At 38.2% G+C, this 19,440-nt stretch overlaps 1 protein-coding gene across 1 annotated transcript in view; it reads right to left on the minus strand.

The window, feature by feature from the left end:
* The window catches only part of dysf (dysfusion), a 219,223-nt gene that overhangs the window by 106,112 nt on the left and 93,671 nt on the right, over positions 1-19,440 (minus strand). The window contains exon 2 of the mRNA XM_065222995.1: positions 9,608-9,750. Coding sequence (XP_065079067.1) covers positions 9,608-9,702 — 95 coding nt within the window. The 5' untranslated portion in view covers positions 9,703-9,750. The remainder of the gene's footprint in view (positions 1-9,607; positions 9,751-19,440) is intronic.

Here is a 19,440-nt window from a genome sequence, read left to right on the forward strand (position 1 = left end):
GATTTCTGAGAATTTTGCATTCTTGTCAGTTTTTATAACTTGCTTTCTAATCTTCATTGTCTTAAATTCAAACTCTCCTCAAAATTCACGCATGCCATTGCAGAAGTGCCAAATCTGTTTTTGAAATATAATACATCCAAAGAAGTGAAGTATATCTTTCATTAAAACGATATATGAATAAATCTGTACACTGGAGTAGTTACTGCTATGGAGGCGAACCAGCCCAAGGCTGAAAGCCTCCTTAATAAAGCTAAATAATAATAATAGTTACTGCTACCGGATGGCTGTAAATTTATTCAGAGAAATTCCAATCGATTTATTGCAATAAATTGTCCTATTCCCTCGTCTTAACAAATATAAAGTTAAAACAGAATCTGTGGATAAAATCTGGGTCTTTTTTTTTGCAATAAAACTCCTTTATAGGAATAACTCAATCAAAAAGAAAATATTGATGACTTTAGCATTTGCTGCACATATACTAACAAATACTGTAGCCACTAAGTCAGCAAAAGCTGAGATTCTTGTTCTTCTTCTTATTCGCATTTCAAGCTAATTGCTTAGCGCATATTAGCTTACTGCGTGCTCTCAACTTAGTGTTCTAAATGCACTTCCACATTTATTAATTGAGAGCATTCGATGCCAATATCAATGCATGAATTTATATATTGTATGGCAAGCACAATGATACTCTATGCCCAGGGAAGTCGAGTAAATTTCCGACCCGAAATATTCCCTCGACCGGAAAGGGAATCGAAACCGCCGCATCCGGCTTAGCTTCAAGAGATCTGATCAGTGAATTTTATGTCCCGTATGAATCTATTCGGTATTCTGATCCAATATTCTGGATCTCAGTAAACGTACAATGATCGAACCCTCAACTTTCTGATCCTTTTAATCGATTCATTCTTCTCTTCAGAATCGGTGTCTCACTTCTAACTACGTTCAACTGTCAGAAAGGGAATTTTTCTAGCTATCATCACGAATCACCTTTTTACCTTCTAGTAATCCTCAAGCTAAGGCACTCATGATCGAGTGACTCAACATACTCAGATACGTCTCTTCGAGATTCTCCCGCGTCATTCTATCATCGAAAACCTATTCCTGAGCGAATTTATTCCTGAAGATCTGCCCTTTCGAGTGGGTGACCCACAACACTCAGGAAATCCTCACGACATGCCTTTCCTGAGCGGGTGTCCCGTCACGCTCAATAACTTGGCGATTCCCAAGACCCGCCTTCTTTGAGTGGGTGTTCTGAAACACTCATGCAATCATCACGACTTGCCTTTTCTGAGCATGTGTCCCGCCATGCTCAATAACCTGGAGATCCTCAAGATCCGCCTTCTTCGAGTGGGTGTTCCGCCACACTCAGGCAATCCTCACGACTTGCCTTTTCTGAGCGGGTGTCCCACCACGCTAAATAACCTGGTGATCCACAAGATCTTCCTTCTTCGAGTGGGTGTTCCGGTAGAACGTATATTCAAAAAAATCCTTTACTACTTCCGGAAGTAGCTTTCCAACGGGCGTTCCAACTTGTGGAAAAACAAATCCACATACCTTCTTACGAGCGTCCCACTTCGTCACTAAAGGTTTGCAGTAATCTTTCCACCGGGCGTCCCACACCATGGCAAAGATAGTCTTCTAGTGGGCATCTGACACCACTGTTCACCAACGAGCGTCCCACTTCGTGGCATACTTATCTTCCTTCAGGCGTCCCACTCCGCGGAAGATTTTTCTTCGTTGTCGTCCAATCACTGAATAATCATTCCACCGGGCGTCCCACACCGTGGCAATGATTACATGACTTAGTCGTCTTGAACCACTTTTTCCACGGGCGTCCCACCACAGGTTTGATACCTGTTATGATTGCAGCAAAAATGATTATACTAAGACAACACGGCAATCATATTACACTGCAGGAAACTATTATCATTTTTGAAAGGCAACGTAACGAAGAAAAAAAAACAAACGCGCAAAGCAAAATAAAATGTCTTCTCAGGAACATTGACAATGCACACTTTTTTTTGTTGGTATCATTCCATTCCACTCGCGGTTCGCGGTTCGCGCTTCACACTTTCTCATAGACCAGACGAAAATTTTACGAATATACACGTGGGACTTTACGACTAACCTTTCTTTTAAATAACACTTCAATTTCCACTTCTTAGCCCTCTCAAACCGTTGGGTGATTCTAATGGAAATGGTTCAATTTATTTTAGCACTGAATAGTAGCTAAAACCTGGCAGGATCGCCAATGTGAGGTTTAGACCGTATCCCACCGGAATCACCCAACCCTTTTGGAGAGCAGGCACAACCTACCTATTCAACTGCATTGCGACGAAAGAGGACGAACGAGATGCTTGCTGATTGAAGCGTCGTTGGGTTGTCAGATTAAAGAGGATGAATAGATTCATCCTGTTCATCCAGTTGACAGCTCGTCGAGGGGTTCATCAATGGATATTGCACTATGACTGAATGGTAATCCATTCAGTCAATTGTGCACCTCACAGGCCCTGGAGTCAGTAAAGTTGTACCAATGGGACATAGTCCCACAGTATTTCAAGCAGATATTCAATCAATGATTGAATGTGTGAATATCTGCCTAGTAAGGAAATACAGGTATGCTAAGATTTGTATATTATCGGACAGCCAAGAAGCTCTTAATGCGCTTAAGGCGTTTACATGTCGATCAAAGCTAGTGTGGGAATCCATTCTTTCTTCAAAACAGTTGGCCGAAAGGAAAAATGTTACATTATACTGGGTGCCCGGTCATTTTGGTAATGAAGGAAATGAAAATACCGACAGTCTAGCAAGACAAGCTTCTGTATTGAGCTTCATCGGCCCCGAACCATTTTGTGAAGTCCCTGAGTGCGGTCTGAGGATAGAACTAAGAACTTGGGAAACATCTATGGTGGAATCTAATTGGAATGCCATCCAGCCAAAAGATTTATAGCACCGAGTGCTGCCAATGCTCGGATTTTACTTAATCTTACAACCAACCGGGGGATGTCGATTCGCTTACAATTATGTGTGATTCATCATTAGAAGATGTTAGTGGAGACGGCATGAACAGAGGATGCAATATACCTAGCTGCGGTCCAATGCAAGAAAATTGGACTCGAACTACAAACGTTGCGATTATTAGACCTGTACTTTCTCCACTGCTCTCTCCATCCTTCGGGATATGGATAGGCTAAAAGCGAAGACTTCATATCAAGAAGACTGGCAACTTTGCCAGGATCCAAGCGACAGATACAGAAGCGCTGCGCTTGAGTGAAGGTGGAAGCAACGCATAGAAAATTTAGCAAATACACATACCTTTCTTCTGAGGATGTAATCTTTGCTATCAAATTCGTTCGAAGCATTTAACTTTGAGCGGCAGATGACGCGATTGTACCTGTCGCATAGCGTTCGTATGAGAAAATGGAAGAGTTGCCAGTCTTGATATGTTGTCTTCACTAAAAGCAAACAAGAAGCGCTCATTTCCTCGCAAACTCAACTTCGTTTGCTTTTTCTGCTGGAAAGAATCGAGGCAACTGTGTGCGTCGTTCTACCATGTTATATGTATATCACATTGTTTATCTCCACCAAGCACGAATTTACTTAAAATGGTTGAAATGCATCAAATGTTGTTGCCTTGGGAGAGGAATTTGGGCATTGAATATTGGTGGGTTGTGAGCTATAGGAATTTTTAAACGTGGGTAGCAATCGTACCAAGTTTGAGAACCACTGTGCTAGTCCAACATCCAAACATCACCAACAGGTCCCCGTAAATTATCGTTATATGCATCTACCTTTGTTACAGAATACGGTTTGATCAATCCCAAAAAAGGCAACAGCATCACCTGTTTGCTGGTTCCTTTGTATGAGCATGAGCAATGTTGACCACAAAATTCGTAATTGCTACTCTGTGATTGAACAAATCCAGTTAAATTTGCTCAATATACCAAATGAATGAGGCTTGGGATTTGCAATCCATTCTCAATGTGCAAACTCCGGTAAATCAGAACTTTAAAGGTTAATACCGGCGCTTGCCACGTCTGTGAGGTCATCGGAGAGCGAAAGGATTGTTAGTTCAACCTGCGTTGTTACTAGAGACCGAGTTGCATGAGTAGGACTACGTCTTTAATTTCTATACTGGGGGTCACATTAAAAAATCAAAATTCAGACATGTAACGAAAAATCCCAAACACGGACGCAACGATAGAGCGCAAATCGAACAAACAACACATTGCACATGCTCACATTAGCGAGCTCAATGCTCGGTTGATCGCTTACCATTTCACCAATGAAAGGAAGGGAGGAGAAAAGCAGCGATAATAAAAACATCGTAATCGTTTTTTTCGTCAATTCAGACATTAGAAGAACGGAGAGTATTCATCCTGGAAAGGTTCAGAGACATCTGTCTGAGATCAAATCATCAGATCATACGTGATCTAGCACGTTACCATAATCAACAGAAATAAACATAATTTTACTACTATTACTAGTGGAACAGTACGCATCGCACCAATACGAAGACGACGCAGTGTTGCCACATTATTTCCATTTTCAATCTGTATTTTCACCGTAAAAAATCTTTTTAATCTATTTCTGGCTCACAAAAATCAGTAAAATAATCGGTATAAATTCTATAGTATGATCTTATTGCGGATCGTCGTAAATATACCTTGAGTTCATTTGAAGTTCAGAAATAGTTTGGGGCCTCCCTTAGCTCAGTCGGTAAAGACGCAGCTACAAAGCAAGACCATGCTGGAGGTGACTGGGTTCAATTCCCAGTCCGGTCTAGGAATTTTTCGGGTTGGAAAATTTCTCGACTTCCCTGGGCATAGAAGTATGATTGGACTTGCCACACAATTATACCGATGCCAAAATGGTACAGGCATCGAAAGCTCTCAATTAATAACTGTGGAAGTGCATCTAGAACACTAAAAAGAAATAGTTTGTTCATAGTTTAGAATCTTGAAGAATGACTTAAGTTTGCTTTCTAAAGAATTAATCTCTTTTAAAGATCTCGAAATCCTGAAGCTTTATCTTGGTCTTGATTTTTGGAGTGATTTGTATCTTTTTTAAAAGAGTAATAATACAAAAAATCAAAGGTCAGTAATGAGAGACAAACCTGAAAAAAAAATTATGAAGAAACAATCACATTTTCGCAAAACTTGAATTTTTTATATCCAAGATTACGAAAATCTTTGCCAGGTCATGTGTTTTTTTTTACTCAACAATTTTAGAAAATGCAAAATAAGTATTAAAATTTCATGAAGTAGGGGAAATAGCTCTAATTTTGGCCTATGGATCTAAGATTGGGCCCATCGCTATTTATCAATTTTATCTAGATGAACGCGTCATTGGGATGGTACTAATGGATATGTTTGGTCACTGTTGAAAATATAGTCGATTGCTGAGTTTATGTATGGGCCCAAATTAAGGGCATTTAGTTCAACATCCCTAGGAGCACGCTTGTCACAAATCAATTGTAGAAACTTAAATACGACTTATATCAGTCATAAACAAGTTGCTGTAACTTATTTTGATGAAAGTGTGCTACTCGAGATTACATCCATTACCCATATTAGTCGTAAAATGTAATGCTCGATGTTTCAAATTCAAATGTTTCTCAAATTCTTCAAGTCAAAACAAATTTCAACTGTATTTAATCATTTGGCAGATTATAAAGATATGTATTCGCTAGGTGTTGCTCGAACCTATATACCTAAGTGTACTCAGTAAAACTTTGGGATGGTTTCATCTGTATTCGTGTTCATATGTTTTATCAACCTCATTGTTTTTTGTCAAAACACATACTATTCTTTGGATGTTTACTAGAATTGCATAGAATATTCTTTATTTCTGATCTGATATAACGCTAGTCAAATGTCAAAATGTCCAGTTGACTCTTCGACTCACAAACTGTAATCAATCAGCTTGTAGGTTGTTAAAACGGCTTGTTTACCCATTCGACAAATAAAAAAAATCATAGTACCTGTTACCATGTGATATTGTTAATTAAACAATAAGAATGAAAACAATAACGAGCAATCAGAAATCAGAACATCTGAGCATCAGAAGTCCGCTCAAAATTAACGAAGATAATAAAATAAAAAATGAAAAATTGGGATTTGGTTAGGTGCTTGTACCTTCTCAGAAGGAAGAAAGGATTATTAATGGATATTAATAAATACAATCCAAAGTTAAACATATATTTCACTTATTTGAAAAATCTGTATTTAAAAAAAATCTGTAATCTGAAAATATAGGGGAATTTACGTATTCTCGGCAACCTAAGCAGCGACCTTCTTTCTATAGCCTTTTTCTCTAAGGAACGCACACATATGCAGTATTGGTTTGTTTACAATCTTTTGCTGCCAGCTGCTCTAACAATTTCAGTCGAAAGAATTGCCAAAAACTGTTTTGAAACGCTTTTACAAAGCTCCAATCTTCTCTAGTGAGAGCGAGTATTGTCGGCAACCAATTTTTCTTCGGCAACCGTTCCATTTGAACTGCATGTAAATCTGCTGTTCTATTATCGGCAACTCGAAATCAGCTACAATTTGTAGTGCGTGTGTTGCATTTCAAGAAAACCTTGCTAGATTGCTTTTTCTCAGTGGTAAAAATATAGTCAAATTGAAGCTGAAAGCATAAAGAATCGTTTGCATGCATTCAGCGAAGTGTTTTCGTAAGAAAATCCAGTGAAAATAGTGTTTCAATTTGGGTTGCCGAAAATAGTCTGTCATGCCGAAGCCGTCATTTCCCCTATATATCTGTACAAAAATTTGGAGAAAAATCAGTATCACTACCGATAAATCTGTATATGTGACATCCCTGAGACGACGACGAAAGCATCCACAGTGACCGGAGGAAAGGCTTCCCGCAATATGCAGCATACCTAGGCCGCCGTCGTCCTGTCGGCATCGACTTGCACTGGTGTGGCCACCATTTGAAAAACAACTGGCCCTTTTCAGGGCCACCAATTAAAAAACGGAAAGAGTTACGTGGTCCTACGTCAAGCCTCCGTTCGTTCCCCAAGGCCCTTCTACTGTTTTGTAAGTCGGAAGGGTGAATTAGAACTGGATTAGCTTTGGAAAGTGATGCGATCTTTCAAAGTATGGTAAGCAAATGATACAACGCTATCCACTCCGTAATTTAAACGGGCTTCGTGGCTCCAGATCTTCTGGTCAGAAAGGAAATCACAACAAACCACTACAACTGACGATCGGTCAAACCCGGAAACAAGAAGCTATTTAAATGAAATGACGTCCCCGAAAGCAGTTCACAATATTTTGGAAACCGGATCAAGAATACGTCATAATTTTCCAAACATTTAACTTTTCCGTGCCAATAGTATATTCCGAGACCACCACAAAATACCATCAAGTTGTATCATTCTGTAGAAGTTGTATCATTCTGTAACATAATCTTACATTTCCTGGTAGGTGTACAAGTTAGGATAAGTATTTTAAGAATAACAAAAAGCTACAACCTTTAATTAAGATACATCCAGTGTTCACTCGGCTGTCGACAAAAGCAGGCAACTCTCGATGTGTGTCACACGATCGTCTGTTTTATCGGCAGCAACCATTGTGTGGTCCTCCTCATTGTTCTTCATCATCAGCGTCGTCGACTTTGGAAAGCAACCGTTTAGTGATGAATGTGTGAGTGCTGACCACGTTTTGTGTTCATTGATGCAATGGAAGCGCTCTGACCCACGTTGGCGAATCTGCTATACAATGAAATCACAGGAAGCGGCTCCCGTTCTGGTGAAGGAGGCTTATTGAATAGTGGAAGATAAAGTGTTTATTGTGTTGTACCTTTTGACTATAGTTGAAATATGTATTGTATAGTGACCAAGAATCATCGGCTCTGTACAGTTAATTCAATTGAGCCTAATCAAATAAATTAATAAACAACTAACGAAATTAAGATACAGAATCTGTTCGCGAGATGAAACATTACAAATTCTGTATAATTTTATAGAAATTTGTAATAGATTCATACATTTCCGGTTGTGTAAATTGCAACAGCAATGAAGAGCAAATGCAATCAAATGCAATCACAATTTGTATGAATTTGGTATCCAACAATTAATAGTGTAATTATTAATTACTTGAGTGGTGAATTATTCGAACAAAACTGTAAATTAATCTTCTTGGCTATTTAAAATTCCGTAATTTTATAAAATTCCAATATATTTGAATGGTGGTGCCTTCACTTGAATCCCTTTTTTGTCTATGAAGTTAAGTTACGGAGAATGCAATTAAAGGTTGACATCTTTTTTTCTGATATGCACAGCTGAACCAGTCTTTCGATGAAAACCATGGTGTTGATCATTGATCACATAATAAACGGCAGGTGTTGTAAGTCGTAAACTAAAAATACCTAAATATGAGAAGGTTTCTCTTTTTAATTCTATCCGCATTGCTTTGTTCTGTATTCGCACATTTATCTTACTCAAGTAACACACAAAACAACTTTCTGAAAAAGAATTAGAACAACTTGTTGTATTAATGTATTATAAGTGATGCATAAAACATCCCATGTTTTATATGAGGTTTAAAGATGTTTTCTTCATACTTCCTAGAATTCAACATTTTCCAAAATATTTTTCTTTTGCTTTTAACTTTAAATGTTATTTCAACGTGCATCTTACTGTTTTAATACCACTATAAACCTTGTCGTATGCAAAATCAATCTTAATTGAATTTATAAAGCTCTTGAAGAGATTCTGCACTTTCCAGATTGACGTGGAGATTGACGGCGCCATTGAGCCGGACTGTCACTTCACGCAGTCATTGACAGTTTCTTATGAGGTTTGCGGAGGTTTGTTATAAAGAAAGTCGAAAATACTCTTTTATGACATCTCATAAATTTATGCAACTGAAAAGGTGCATGATGTGTTATAAGTAGTTGAAAATACATTTAAATAACACTCTGGCAATTAAATGTACGCATTGCTGCTTACAAAACTTCTTTATGACGGATCGAAGCAGGCGTGTTGCACGAGAATATAATTTTCATGCCATTGGCAAGAACATGATAGATACTTATTAACCTTTTTAACAAGCAGAGTTGGTCTAGTTAGGAAGTAATAAGTCTTTCACGTCAAGGACCTGTGTTCGAATCCCATGCTCAATTTTTTTTTTTTTTTCCGCTGGTTTTTATGATGTTTCCGAAACATGTTATAAGACCAGTATTACCAGTTTTATAAGCTCCGCTTTTTGCGCTTTTTAGGTTGTATAACTGTATTAAATGATGTAAATTAAAGTATTATTGATTCTATACGTAAGTAATTGAAAAGTATTTTCAACTTCATTATGACAAGCCGTGTTGCTTGGGTATATACTTATTTCTAGCTTTCAGAATCATAAAGGCCTAATGGCGATGACCGATTCTGGATTAACATTTTTCGGTGCGTCTGACGTTGCTTCTGCTATCCTATACAACATTTTACATCACGGTATTGGTAAATTAGCGGAAGATAGTTTCACTTAAGTATAGTAATAAAAAGAGATCATTGATGATGGGAATCTGTCATCGTAGTTAGTCCCTTATGATTCTTAATGCTAGATATGTTGAAAATAACATCGCTTTACTCATACAACGTACATACCTGGTGAACATTTTGAAGTTCGACTGTTGTCCTCCTACCGCCGTTATCCTGGAAGTGTACCGCTCCCCGCCTTGCTCCGAATATTCCGATCTCATCAATCCAAACAGTTTGTCACAAATTGCTCCTACGACACAAATAAAATTCTAAAAATCTTCACCGAATACACTCACAGTTTTCCTATTCAACAAACGACATCAACGCGCACGCACTAAGCAACGAACCCGACTTGTCCCGTCCCGGCGGACGCGAAACACGTTGCTCGTTCCCAATGGGAGGAAAACTCAATTTGTATCCATCCTTCGCTGGGATCACCACCAGCAATAATAATAATCCACTGTCATTAATTTCACTGCCGTCGATCGAGCCGCCACCGACGCGTCGGATCGACCTCTATCCGGTAGTGGAGCACACTATTTGCCGTTGAACCATCGGGCCATCATCGGGGGCACTTCTAAGCTTCGCGATTGAGTTTTGTGGCTTCATGTTGACACATCCCGGGTGGACGGAGGCCAAACGATGCTCTACTAATACCACTCTCAACGACGACGACCGACTACCGGTGGGCACAGTTGTTACTGGAAGGAGAAACAAGAAAAAGGTGCTTGTTAGTCGTCTGTTTCGGTTTGAAGGTTGACATTTTGTTGGTTAAAGTGAACTATTTCTCTTATTTTTTTGTTTGCATGATCTCCCAACCTGAAGGAGCGTCCAACAGCCGGAGATGTCGGGTCTGGTAGCGCTCGCGATTCGCGTAATGTATTTCTTTGTAGTTTGAAACTGTGTTGACAAAATGGATTAGTTAATTTTAATGGGTACAACAAGTTGAGACGAACCATCATCGGCAATGACGCGAGGTGGAAAACAACTTTATATCCCAGATTGGGTTATGTTTGCTACCAGGAGGCGAACGGTGGTCGAGGAGAGGCGACACAGTTGTCGTGACTGGGAGCCATTGTTTGAAGGTGAGCAATTCGATGCAAGTGCCCCTCGGAAGGGATTGATGCAATGTTTGCCACTGCAAGACAGAATGTCAGAATGTAGGTTTTTTTTTCACGAATATGTTTGATCCAATGAGGAACAAGCAACTTCAAATGTTAGGTGATGTGTTAGTTTCGGTTCGATCGTTGTTGTCGATGATGTTCCGTTTATGTGTTTTTTTCGGTTTCAGCACAAGCGTTAAACACAGCCATTCCCGGATTGTCAAAGTCATCCACCACAATTGAAGAAGAAACCAAACTTTCCCATGCTCCCCATCCCGGACTCCATTTTTTTCATCCTTCATCCGCACACACAACCCCCCCCCCCCCCCCCCAATCCATCTCTCTTTTTAGTTATACCTATCATTTTCCCATATTGCATCCAGTTCCATAGCTGAATCGATCCCACCGCAGCCCTTTGTCGTCCAGGCACAAACTTATGTCCAAAAGCGAGCCCGGTCCACTCCATCGGAGAGAACCACTGCAAACAACTCCCAGGTTCGAGAGTTCGAGCTAATTTTTAATTTAAAAACATTTTTCAGCAATAAGCCAAACAGTTGCTCACGATTTGCTTTTATTTCTTTGCTTCTTCGGTTTTTATTATCTGAACGGGAACGGGTGGCCTACGGGGGCTCCCATCGTCATCGAAATCATCGCCGTCATCATCATTGTTGCAGACGTCGTTATCGTCGTCGTTCGTCGTATGAACGGTCTATTCCAGTAGTATGTTAAGCGAAATGGAAGGTTCTTTTTCTCCTATTATATCTACTGTTTGGGGGTGTAGTGAGCGTTGAACTTGTTCGATTCGAGCTGCTAGAGTGAAGTGGTAGCCACAGTGGAATAGCAAATAATTCTATGAATACCATGGGAAAAGAATGAATAATTTTGTGACTGTCAAGGTTTTAACAGTGCGGAATATTCTGCTATAAAGATAGGAGGCTATGGAAATTCGAATGAGTATGTAAAAATAGATAAGCAGCGCAATATCAGCTGATCTCATGTAAGTGAGCATTAATTGTATTTACAGCCCAGATCACAGTTTTAGTTCAAAACCCACGAATGTCTGAGTTGTACAAATACCAATTCCAGCATGACGCGACGACGGTTTTACGCCCTACCCGCATGATTTTATCAAATTATTATATTAACAATAGGATCCAGTCTTTCGTTCAGCCTTTTTTTCCTTGATTTGTTTTCCGTCAACCTTGTTTTCCGTGCTGAGCACCAATGCTACCGACGCCAGGGAGGCAGCTCCCATACCTGGACCCTACCTATCGACTCATCAACTCATGAATCGCGGACCAACGGCTTTCCGAAGAAAGGCGCGATCAGAGATGTTATGCTGCAGAACCTCCCGGCGGCGCCGACTAGGATTGAACCCAGGCTTGCTGGGGTGAGAGGTAATCACGCTTACCACTACACCACCCGCGCCGCATTTTCGCTTAGCTGGCGAACTTAATTTTTAGCGATGAAAGCGCCCCTGTCACCAAATAGGCTACCAATGTATTTGTTTATCTTCACGAGGGGTAAATCAAAAGAAATTTTGTATAATATTCTTGTTTGATGACAATAGTGACACAAATTGTCATGTTATATACCAAATGTAATTAATCTTCTTCATTCCATTATTTAAAGTCGATCTCTGTTCCGCAATCTAGTGCCAATAACCGACGGACATCTATTGCCATCCATTTTATGGCAATCGAATGTGCAGGAAGACAGCTTCCACACCTGCGTAGGATATCGCACCCATTCAAACACACAGCAGTTACGCTTACCACTACACCGACGCCTGTGGTAAATGTAATTAATGATAATAATTTAACTTTTTCTTTTGTAATAAGTGCTATATTCGTGCCTCTCGATTGTAATTGGATAATTGATGCTGACCTTTTCCAACACTAGATGGTGCGTGAAGCAAAACCTTTCGGGTTGCCTTTGCAATGTATGGAAAAGGCATAAATGGATCATACCCAAGTAACAATTCTGCAATCATTTGGCAATCACTCTGATTTATGATGGTTTTATAATGGCAATGAATAATCCATTTAGTTTAAATACAGCATTTCACAGTGTAAAACGTTCCTGCTTAGTAGTTCACGTTTTCGCTGTTTTAAAAACCTTTTACAGTCTGGCGAGAAGTCAAAAACTGTCTTGTTTTAAAATTAAATTTAAAGTAGTTCTCAATCCCATCATAAAACTGTTCTAAAAATCAATCATAAACTTCATTAGTAATTTTTAATTAATGTCTTGATAAAAATACTCTTTAAACCTGATCTATCGTTATAAAAGCAATCATAAAACCATTCGGTTTTAAATGAGAGTAAAATGCATATATTGTTGCCTTTTAGGCTTTTAAAAGTGTATCATAAAATCTCCTCTGTTTACAAATTTACAAATCTCGAAGGATAAACGAAGTTGGAGGAATAATTTAAGCGATGATAACGACCGAAGTGAAGCCGATTTCAGTAAAATTTAGTTCTTTGGAAGAACCAGCACGTCTAGCGGAACGGGTACCATCAACGACTGAGCATCTGGTGGAGAAGAGTGAAGTGAGCGTGGTCCTCAAATTCATAAAACATTGTCAAAACAGTTTGAAAAAAGACCAGCCTTCTCCAGACCTTGCGATTAGATGAAGATCGGAATAACTTGCATCAGTACCGACAGGACAGAAAACCTCTGAGTTTCAAATGGCCATTTCCGAAAAGATCCCCTTCTTCCGGATGGTCCTGGAAGTGCACCATCAAACGATGCAGGAATGTACGGTTGAATGAATTTTTTTTCCAATTGATGACCCTTTCACCGAATAAAATCGCAGCTATGGATCGGAAACCAACTAGTGTTCGCTAACTGACAGTTTGTCTGTTTGCTGCCATAAATCTGAACGGGTTAGGATCAAGCAAAATGGCTTTAGATAAATACTGTTCAGTGTACAAGTTTTCTTCATAAAAGCCATTTCAAAACCTTATGAATTTGTTAAGGATTTCTTGAAAGCAAAATAACTTTTTCACAAATGGCCCATGAAAATTAACTTTTATGCCTCCGCCATATTATAATTATTTTGTTTGTTTTTTACAATCTTCGATTTTCAATCTAAATTTCATTGGATATAGCTTTATTTTAGTTAAATTACCAACGAGAAAATATTTTGAATCCAAAAATCATGAGAAATAAAAATTTCGGTTAAGCTTTATGATCGATCTGAAGAATATTTTTTTTTCGGACTCAAGTTTTTCGATGTTTTCACGTACATTTCACATCAAATTTTATATGGCACCCGAGATGGCACCTAAAACTAGGCCACTTCATGAGAACTATTTTATAATTTAGGAAATTCGGCAGGATTTTTATACGATCAGTTTTTATTTTAATTATTTTGATTAGATCGAATGGTATTTATGAATCCTTTTTTATCTTGATTGTTGTTTTTCTAGTGAACTTAGCAAGCAGCTAGGGTAAATGGCTTGGATAATGGTTTTAATTGTTGCCAAATTGCTTTTATTGTAGCTTAAAAACGGTTTTGAAATGGATCTCAATGTGTTTATCGTACAACCATTTTGCAGTTAATAAATCTTGAAGAGCTTCGAAAATATACCCTTCAGAACCTTCTCCAGGGTGGGCCAACTAGACAGATTCTAGCATCAATGGCAAAACAGTCTTGACCAGGGTTTTATGAATGTTGCTTTATAGTAGCTTTGTAGTATTTCATAAAACTTTAAATGTTACTTGTGTATTGTGATCAATATGATGCAGCTATAGAAACGTAGATTTTAAGATTTAAAGCCCTACCCTTGTTGACGTAGGACTGCATCTTTGTGGACTATACTGGGCTGCAAATCAAAAAATGGTGCAATGAATTTGTTTTAGGTTTTTAACGTTTATAACTTGGTCATTTATTGATGGATTTAAATTATTTTCCCACCCTTCGATTCAGAATTGTTGTAAGATTTGTTTGATATAAAGAATAAAGTAATTTATCATTTGTAAACTATTGAAAATTGGTCAAATTTTCAGGCCAAAATAAACCAATCACGAGCTTGCTTGCCATCACTATCGAGAGAACAAAGAGAGACGACATCATTAGGATCGGTTCACGGCCAATGAGACTAACTGAATATCGAGTAGGATTTCTATCAAAATTCTTGAAAGTGAGTAAAATTTTCCTCAAAAATCTGCTTGAAAAAAAGAAACATGTTACATCGCAACTCTCCTGATCGACGCATAGCTTTGCTTAAAGAGAGAGAATACACGCTTAGTATAATAATTGTTTATACATAGAATAGTATAAAGTCACTGTATGTACAGTTTGTTTAATGTTTGATTGTTCATAGAATTATTGTTTGTTTTCTGATAAAGAAAAAAACCGTCATGTAAGTTCTATTTAATTTTTTTTCCAATATGACAAATACAAAATATTTCGTTATCTAGTTATGTTCACGGTCACGACGCGTTGGCAAAGTATTCAGCCGGAATAGATCAAATCATCGTTGTTCACGATGTTGACCAGCATAGCATCCTTCATAACATTTTCCATGATAATATTTGCATTCAGCAAAGGAACTTCGTAGCTTTTTTAATCGAATCCTTCTGCTCCAATTCAGGTTATTTTCCTGGAGATCTCACTAGCGCGTCCGGATGGTCTATAATCGTTTCCGTGGATTCAGATGCTTAACTTCAGATAATTTTTCGCTTTTTTTTTTAGAGATTTTGCCAACGGTCTTGGTCCATCGCCAGATATGGTTTCTGTCTGGCCATCGCTGATAACTGATAGAAAAGTTTTTTTTTTTTTTTTTTTTTTTTTCCTTTGGTTTGTTTTTTCCGTCGATCTTGTTTTCCGTGCTGAGCACCAATGCTACCGACGTGCCAGGAAGGCAGCTCCCACACCTGGACCCTACCTATCGACCCATCAACTCATGAACCGGGGACCAACGGCTTTACTTCCCATCCGAAGGAAGGCGTGATCAGAGATGTTATGCCTCAGAACATCCCGGCGGCGCCGACTGGGATTGAACCCAGGCCTGCTGGGGTGAGAGGTAATCACGCTTACCACTACACCACCGGCGCCGTTGATAGAAAAGTAAAACACAGGTATCAAAATCGGCTGAAATGGGATTGTGACGATAGAGGTTAAGACACAAATTTTATGTTTGGAGAAACAATTATTTAGATAGTTCTTGCTGGAAAATCCTAAATTTTATGTTTTTGTTTCACTATGATATTTTTCAGCTAATAAAAAACCGAACTGTTTTTCATTGTAGACACAACAAGCACATATACTTGGCTCAAAGATTATACTAGTTGATCATTTTGTTTCTTTTATTAATTTTTAGTGTAAAATCAAATCTAAGGCCTGATTATTTTTTAAACCAAACGATGTAAAACCAACGTTTAAACAAAAAATGTATAATATTTAATAATTCTTGGAATAACATTATTTTTGAGTATTCGTCTATGAGTACACTGCAAATGAGATTACATCAAAATTGAGTCGAATTTGACACACAATTAGTAAAAAAAAAAGGGGTGACTTAGTGAATGAGAAAATTTTTCATCGATCTTCTAGAAAAAACTTCTTGAATACCGTAGAACCCCTTTGAATAGTTAAAAGTCCTTTTGAACGGCCCTCACTTTGAATTTGTTTAACGGGTATCGCTACAGTGCCCAATGGCGCTACGCAATGTTATGCCATTGTGAGTTGAATTTGACTCAGGTATAGAGTTACTTTTATTGGCCGTGTAGACTGGGTAAACTTTTTCTCGATTTTCTTCATATAATGATGAGCAGGTTTTTGAGGAAATTCGACTAACTCAGTGAGTAACCCCACTTTCACGATTTTAAGTGAAATGTTCAATAACAAGGGCACCAATTCCAAAAGTATCATGACATCACTGGGTTGTGGTCTTTATCAAAGTTGATCAGATACCTAAGGGCTTTTGGAAGGTGAACAGTTGAGATCAGAATTTGTCTTCCAGGTGGCACTAATAAATTATTTGCTTAGCTTAACACCTTGATTAGAAGGTTTCTGTTTTTGTTTTTCAAGTGAAAGAGACTTAATCTGTTAATTTTGTCGAACCTCTTAACGGAATCTTTTTGTGACTTCGACTAGATAGAAGGTAGCGGTCTGGGACAAAGTTATTCTGATGGATAGACCTATTGGATTATGGACAGCTCAGTTCAGAATTCACTCGCCTTAACGTCAAATATCAGTGCTTAACGTCAAATATAAGACTCAAAGTGGTCATTTTATAAGATAGATGTGAAGATGAAAGTATACAGATGTCAGTTCCGTTAGAGTACGGCAGTGTGAAAATTGTATATAGAGAACTGTCGATAGAACTGTTTCCGCACTTTGAAGGTACGTGAGCAAATCGACGATCATCTCTTTTCCTAGTGGTGGCTCACTATCCCTCCTCAACAGGGGAGTTTGATAAAGGAGATGATAAACCCGATTCGTGCCTTCCTCAAAATTGACCTTTGCTCGTTTTCTACTCTCTATATACAATGTTCACACTGCCGTCATTGGCGTAGCTAATGGGGGTGCCAAGGGAGCCAAGTCCCCTCCAGAATTTTTGGTGTTTTTTTTTTTTTGACTCACCGGTATTTTGTTAAGTTCGAGTTCAAGCAATTAATAAAATTGGACCACAATCAACGATTTTTTTTTAAATCCTTAATGTTAACTACTTTTCTTTTGTTTTGGACTATAAGAAACAATTTTGAGAAATTATATTACATCGATATTTAATCGATGGCATAATAAGACGTATTCAGGCTCTACAAGTTCAGGGAACATCGTAGAAATTGAAGAAACTTAGTAGACATTCAGGGAACTTCATAGATCTTCAGAAAAATTCGTAGAAACAAGGAACTTGGATAAGTTCTGAAAACTGCGTAGAAGTGGAAAATTTATTTAAGTTTGAGGAGCTTCGTAGAAGTCAAGGGAACATTATTTTATTTCAGGGATGCTCATTATTGATCGGCAACCTCTATTAAATTTCAGGGCACTTTTGTTAAGCCTCATGGACTTGAAATAGTTGTCGAAATTACGTACAAATTCAAGAAATTTCGTTCGTGGAACTTCGCGGAAAATCAAGTTTTGAGAATTTCGTAGCATTTTGAGGAGCTGCTTTAAACTTCATATAAGCTCGCGGAATTTGGTAGAAGATCTAAAAATAGTTCAATAAACTTCTAAGAACTTCAGGGATCCTTGCTTCAACTTAAACATCTTCGTTGCAGTTTGTCAGAGATCTAAACTCAAAAAAGCGGCATGAACTTCTTGAAGGTTTTAGGAACTTCGCTAAATTTCAAGGATCTTTCCAGATGTTCTATAATATTTGCAAAGATGTTCAGAGATCTTCGTAGAATTAAGAGAGATGGAACAAATATAGAATTTGGAATATTGGAGGATATTTTGTAAAACTTAAGGCAGTTTTGTAGATGTCCAGGAAACGTTGCACAAGTTACAGGATATTCTTTGGGACATCCTTCATTGACAGCAGGAAATATTCAAAAGATATCCATATAGACGAAGATATTAGTAAATTTCTTCGGATATTTTTCCAAGAATTCAGGTTGATCAAGTTCTGAGGATCTCCAACTTTTTTAAAATTCAAATTTTCTTTCAAGACTGTAGGAAGTATTCAAAATTTTCCAGCTAATTGCATCTGATGGAATCTTGAATGATGAACGACCCATGTCTTGGTGATTTACAGTGGTGGAAAAAATAATAGGTGCGAGCATATCTCAAATCACTGCCTGCATGTTACTTTATTTAACCATAGACGTATCCAAACGCCATCTCGGTGTGAGATTACATGTCTCATAGTCAATTGTTGGAACAAAGCTAGCTGTCAAAATTCAGCACAGTTTAGCCGCGAGAGAAGGTAAACAGTGAATTGCTTGATTTTTTAGTGGAAATAATAATAGGTGTAAACTGAAAACTGCAGCAATAAACAATTGTTTTTTTCTTCTGAAGATTGCTCGGAAAGTAGTAAGCGAATGTTATAAACGAGCAGTTTTCAATTAAATGCTGATGATTTTATCGTTTTATCTAGAGAATGGGCGTGGTAAGCACTGCAACTCTGATGAGCGACGGTTGATCAAAGAGTTGCGAGATGAATGTAAAACTTATAAAGAAATCGCAAAAACTGTCGGCTGCTCAATTCATTAAAAGTTATAAAATAAATGTTTGAAAATCATCAAAGTACGTTCATGGTTTGATAATGCATAATGATTATCTTACCACAAAAACTGGAATGGCAATTTGCTAAATAAAATGCTTTTCATGCAACAACTCGGGTTACATTACTACAAAGTGCGTCCAACACATTACATTTGAATGTTGCAGAATTATGAAATGAAATTAAAAAGTTGATAGTTCCGTTAGAGTACGGCAGTGTGAAAGTTGTGTATAGAGAACTGTCGATAGAACTGTTTCTGCACATTGAAGGTACGTGAGCAAATTGACGATCATCTATTTTGCCAGTGGTGGCGGGAGGAGATACTCCTCACCATCTCTCCTCAACAGGGGAGTTTGATAAAGGAGATCATAAGCCCGATTCGTGCCTTCTTTAAAATTGACCTTTACTTGCTTTCTACTCGCTATATACAATTTTCACACTGCCGTGCCGGAACCAGTGTTGGCAAAATCAGAAACCAACTGATATTTTTCCGCTCTCATGCGCTCGCAATATCACGCGTGATATTGGAACAAAATATCATGCTCGATGTCCATTTTACAAACTCCTTTAATATTGCGAGACTATTCACAACGCGCAAAAATCAAGCTGCGAGTTGACTCGACACAAAAATGATTCCGTTGCACATCGTTTTCTTAGAAAGAGAAAGTATAGTTTGCTATCT

The sequence above is a fragment of the Ochlerotatus camptorhynchus genome, unplaced genomic scaffold (assembly GCF_037179485.1).
Source record: "Ochlerotatus camptorhynchus isolate MF236.1 unplaced genomic scaffold, CSIRO-AGI_Acam_v1.1 ptg000182l, whole genome shotgun sequence".
In the NCBI taxonomy this organism is placed as follows: Eukaryota; Metazoa; Arthropoda; class Insecta; order Diptera; family Culicidae; genus Ochlerotatus; species Ochlerotatus camptorhynchus.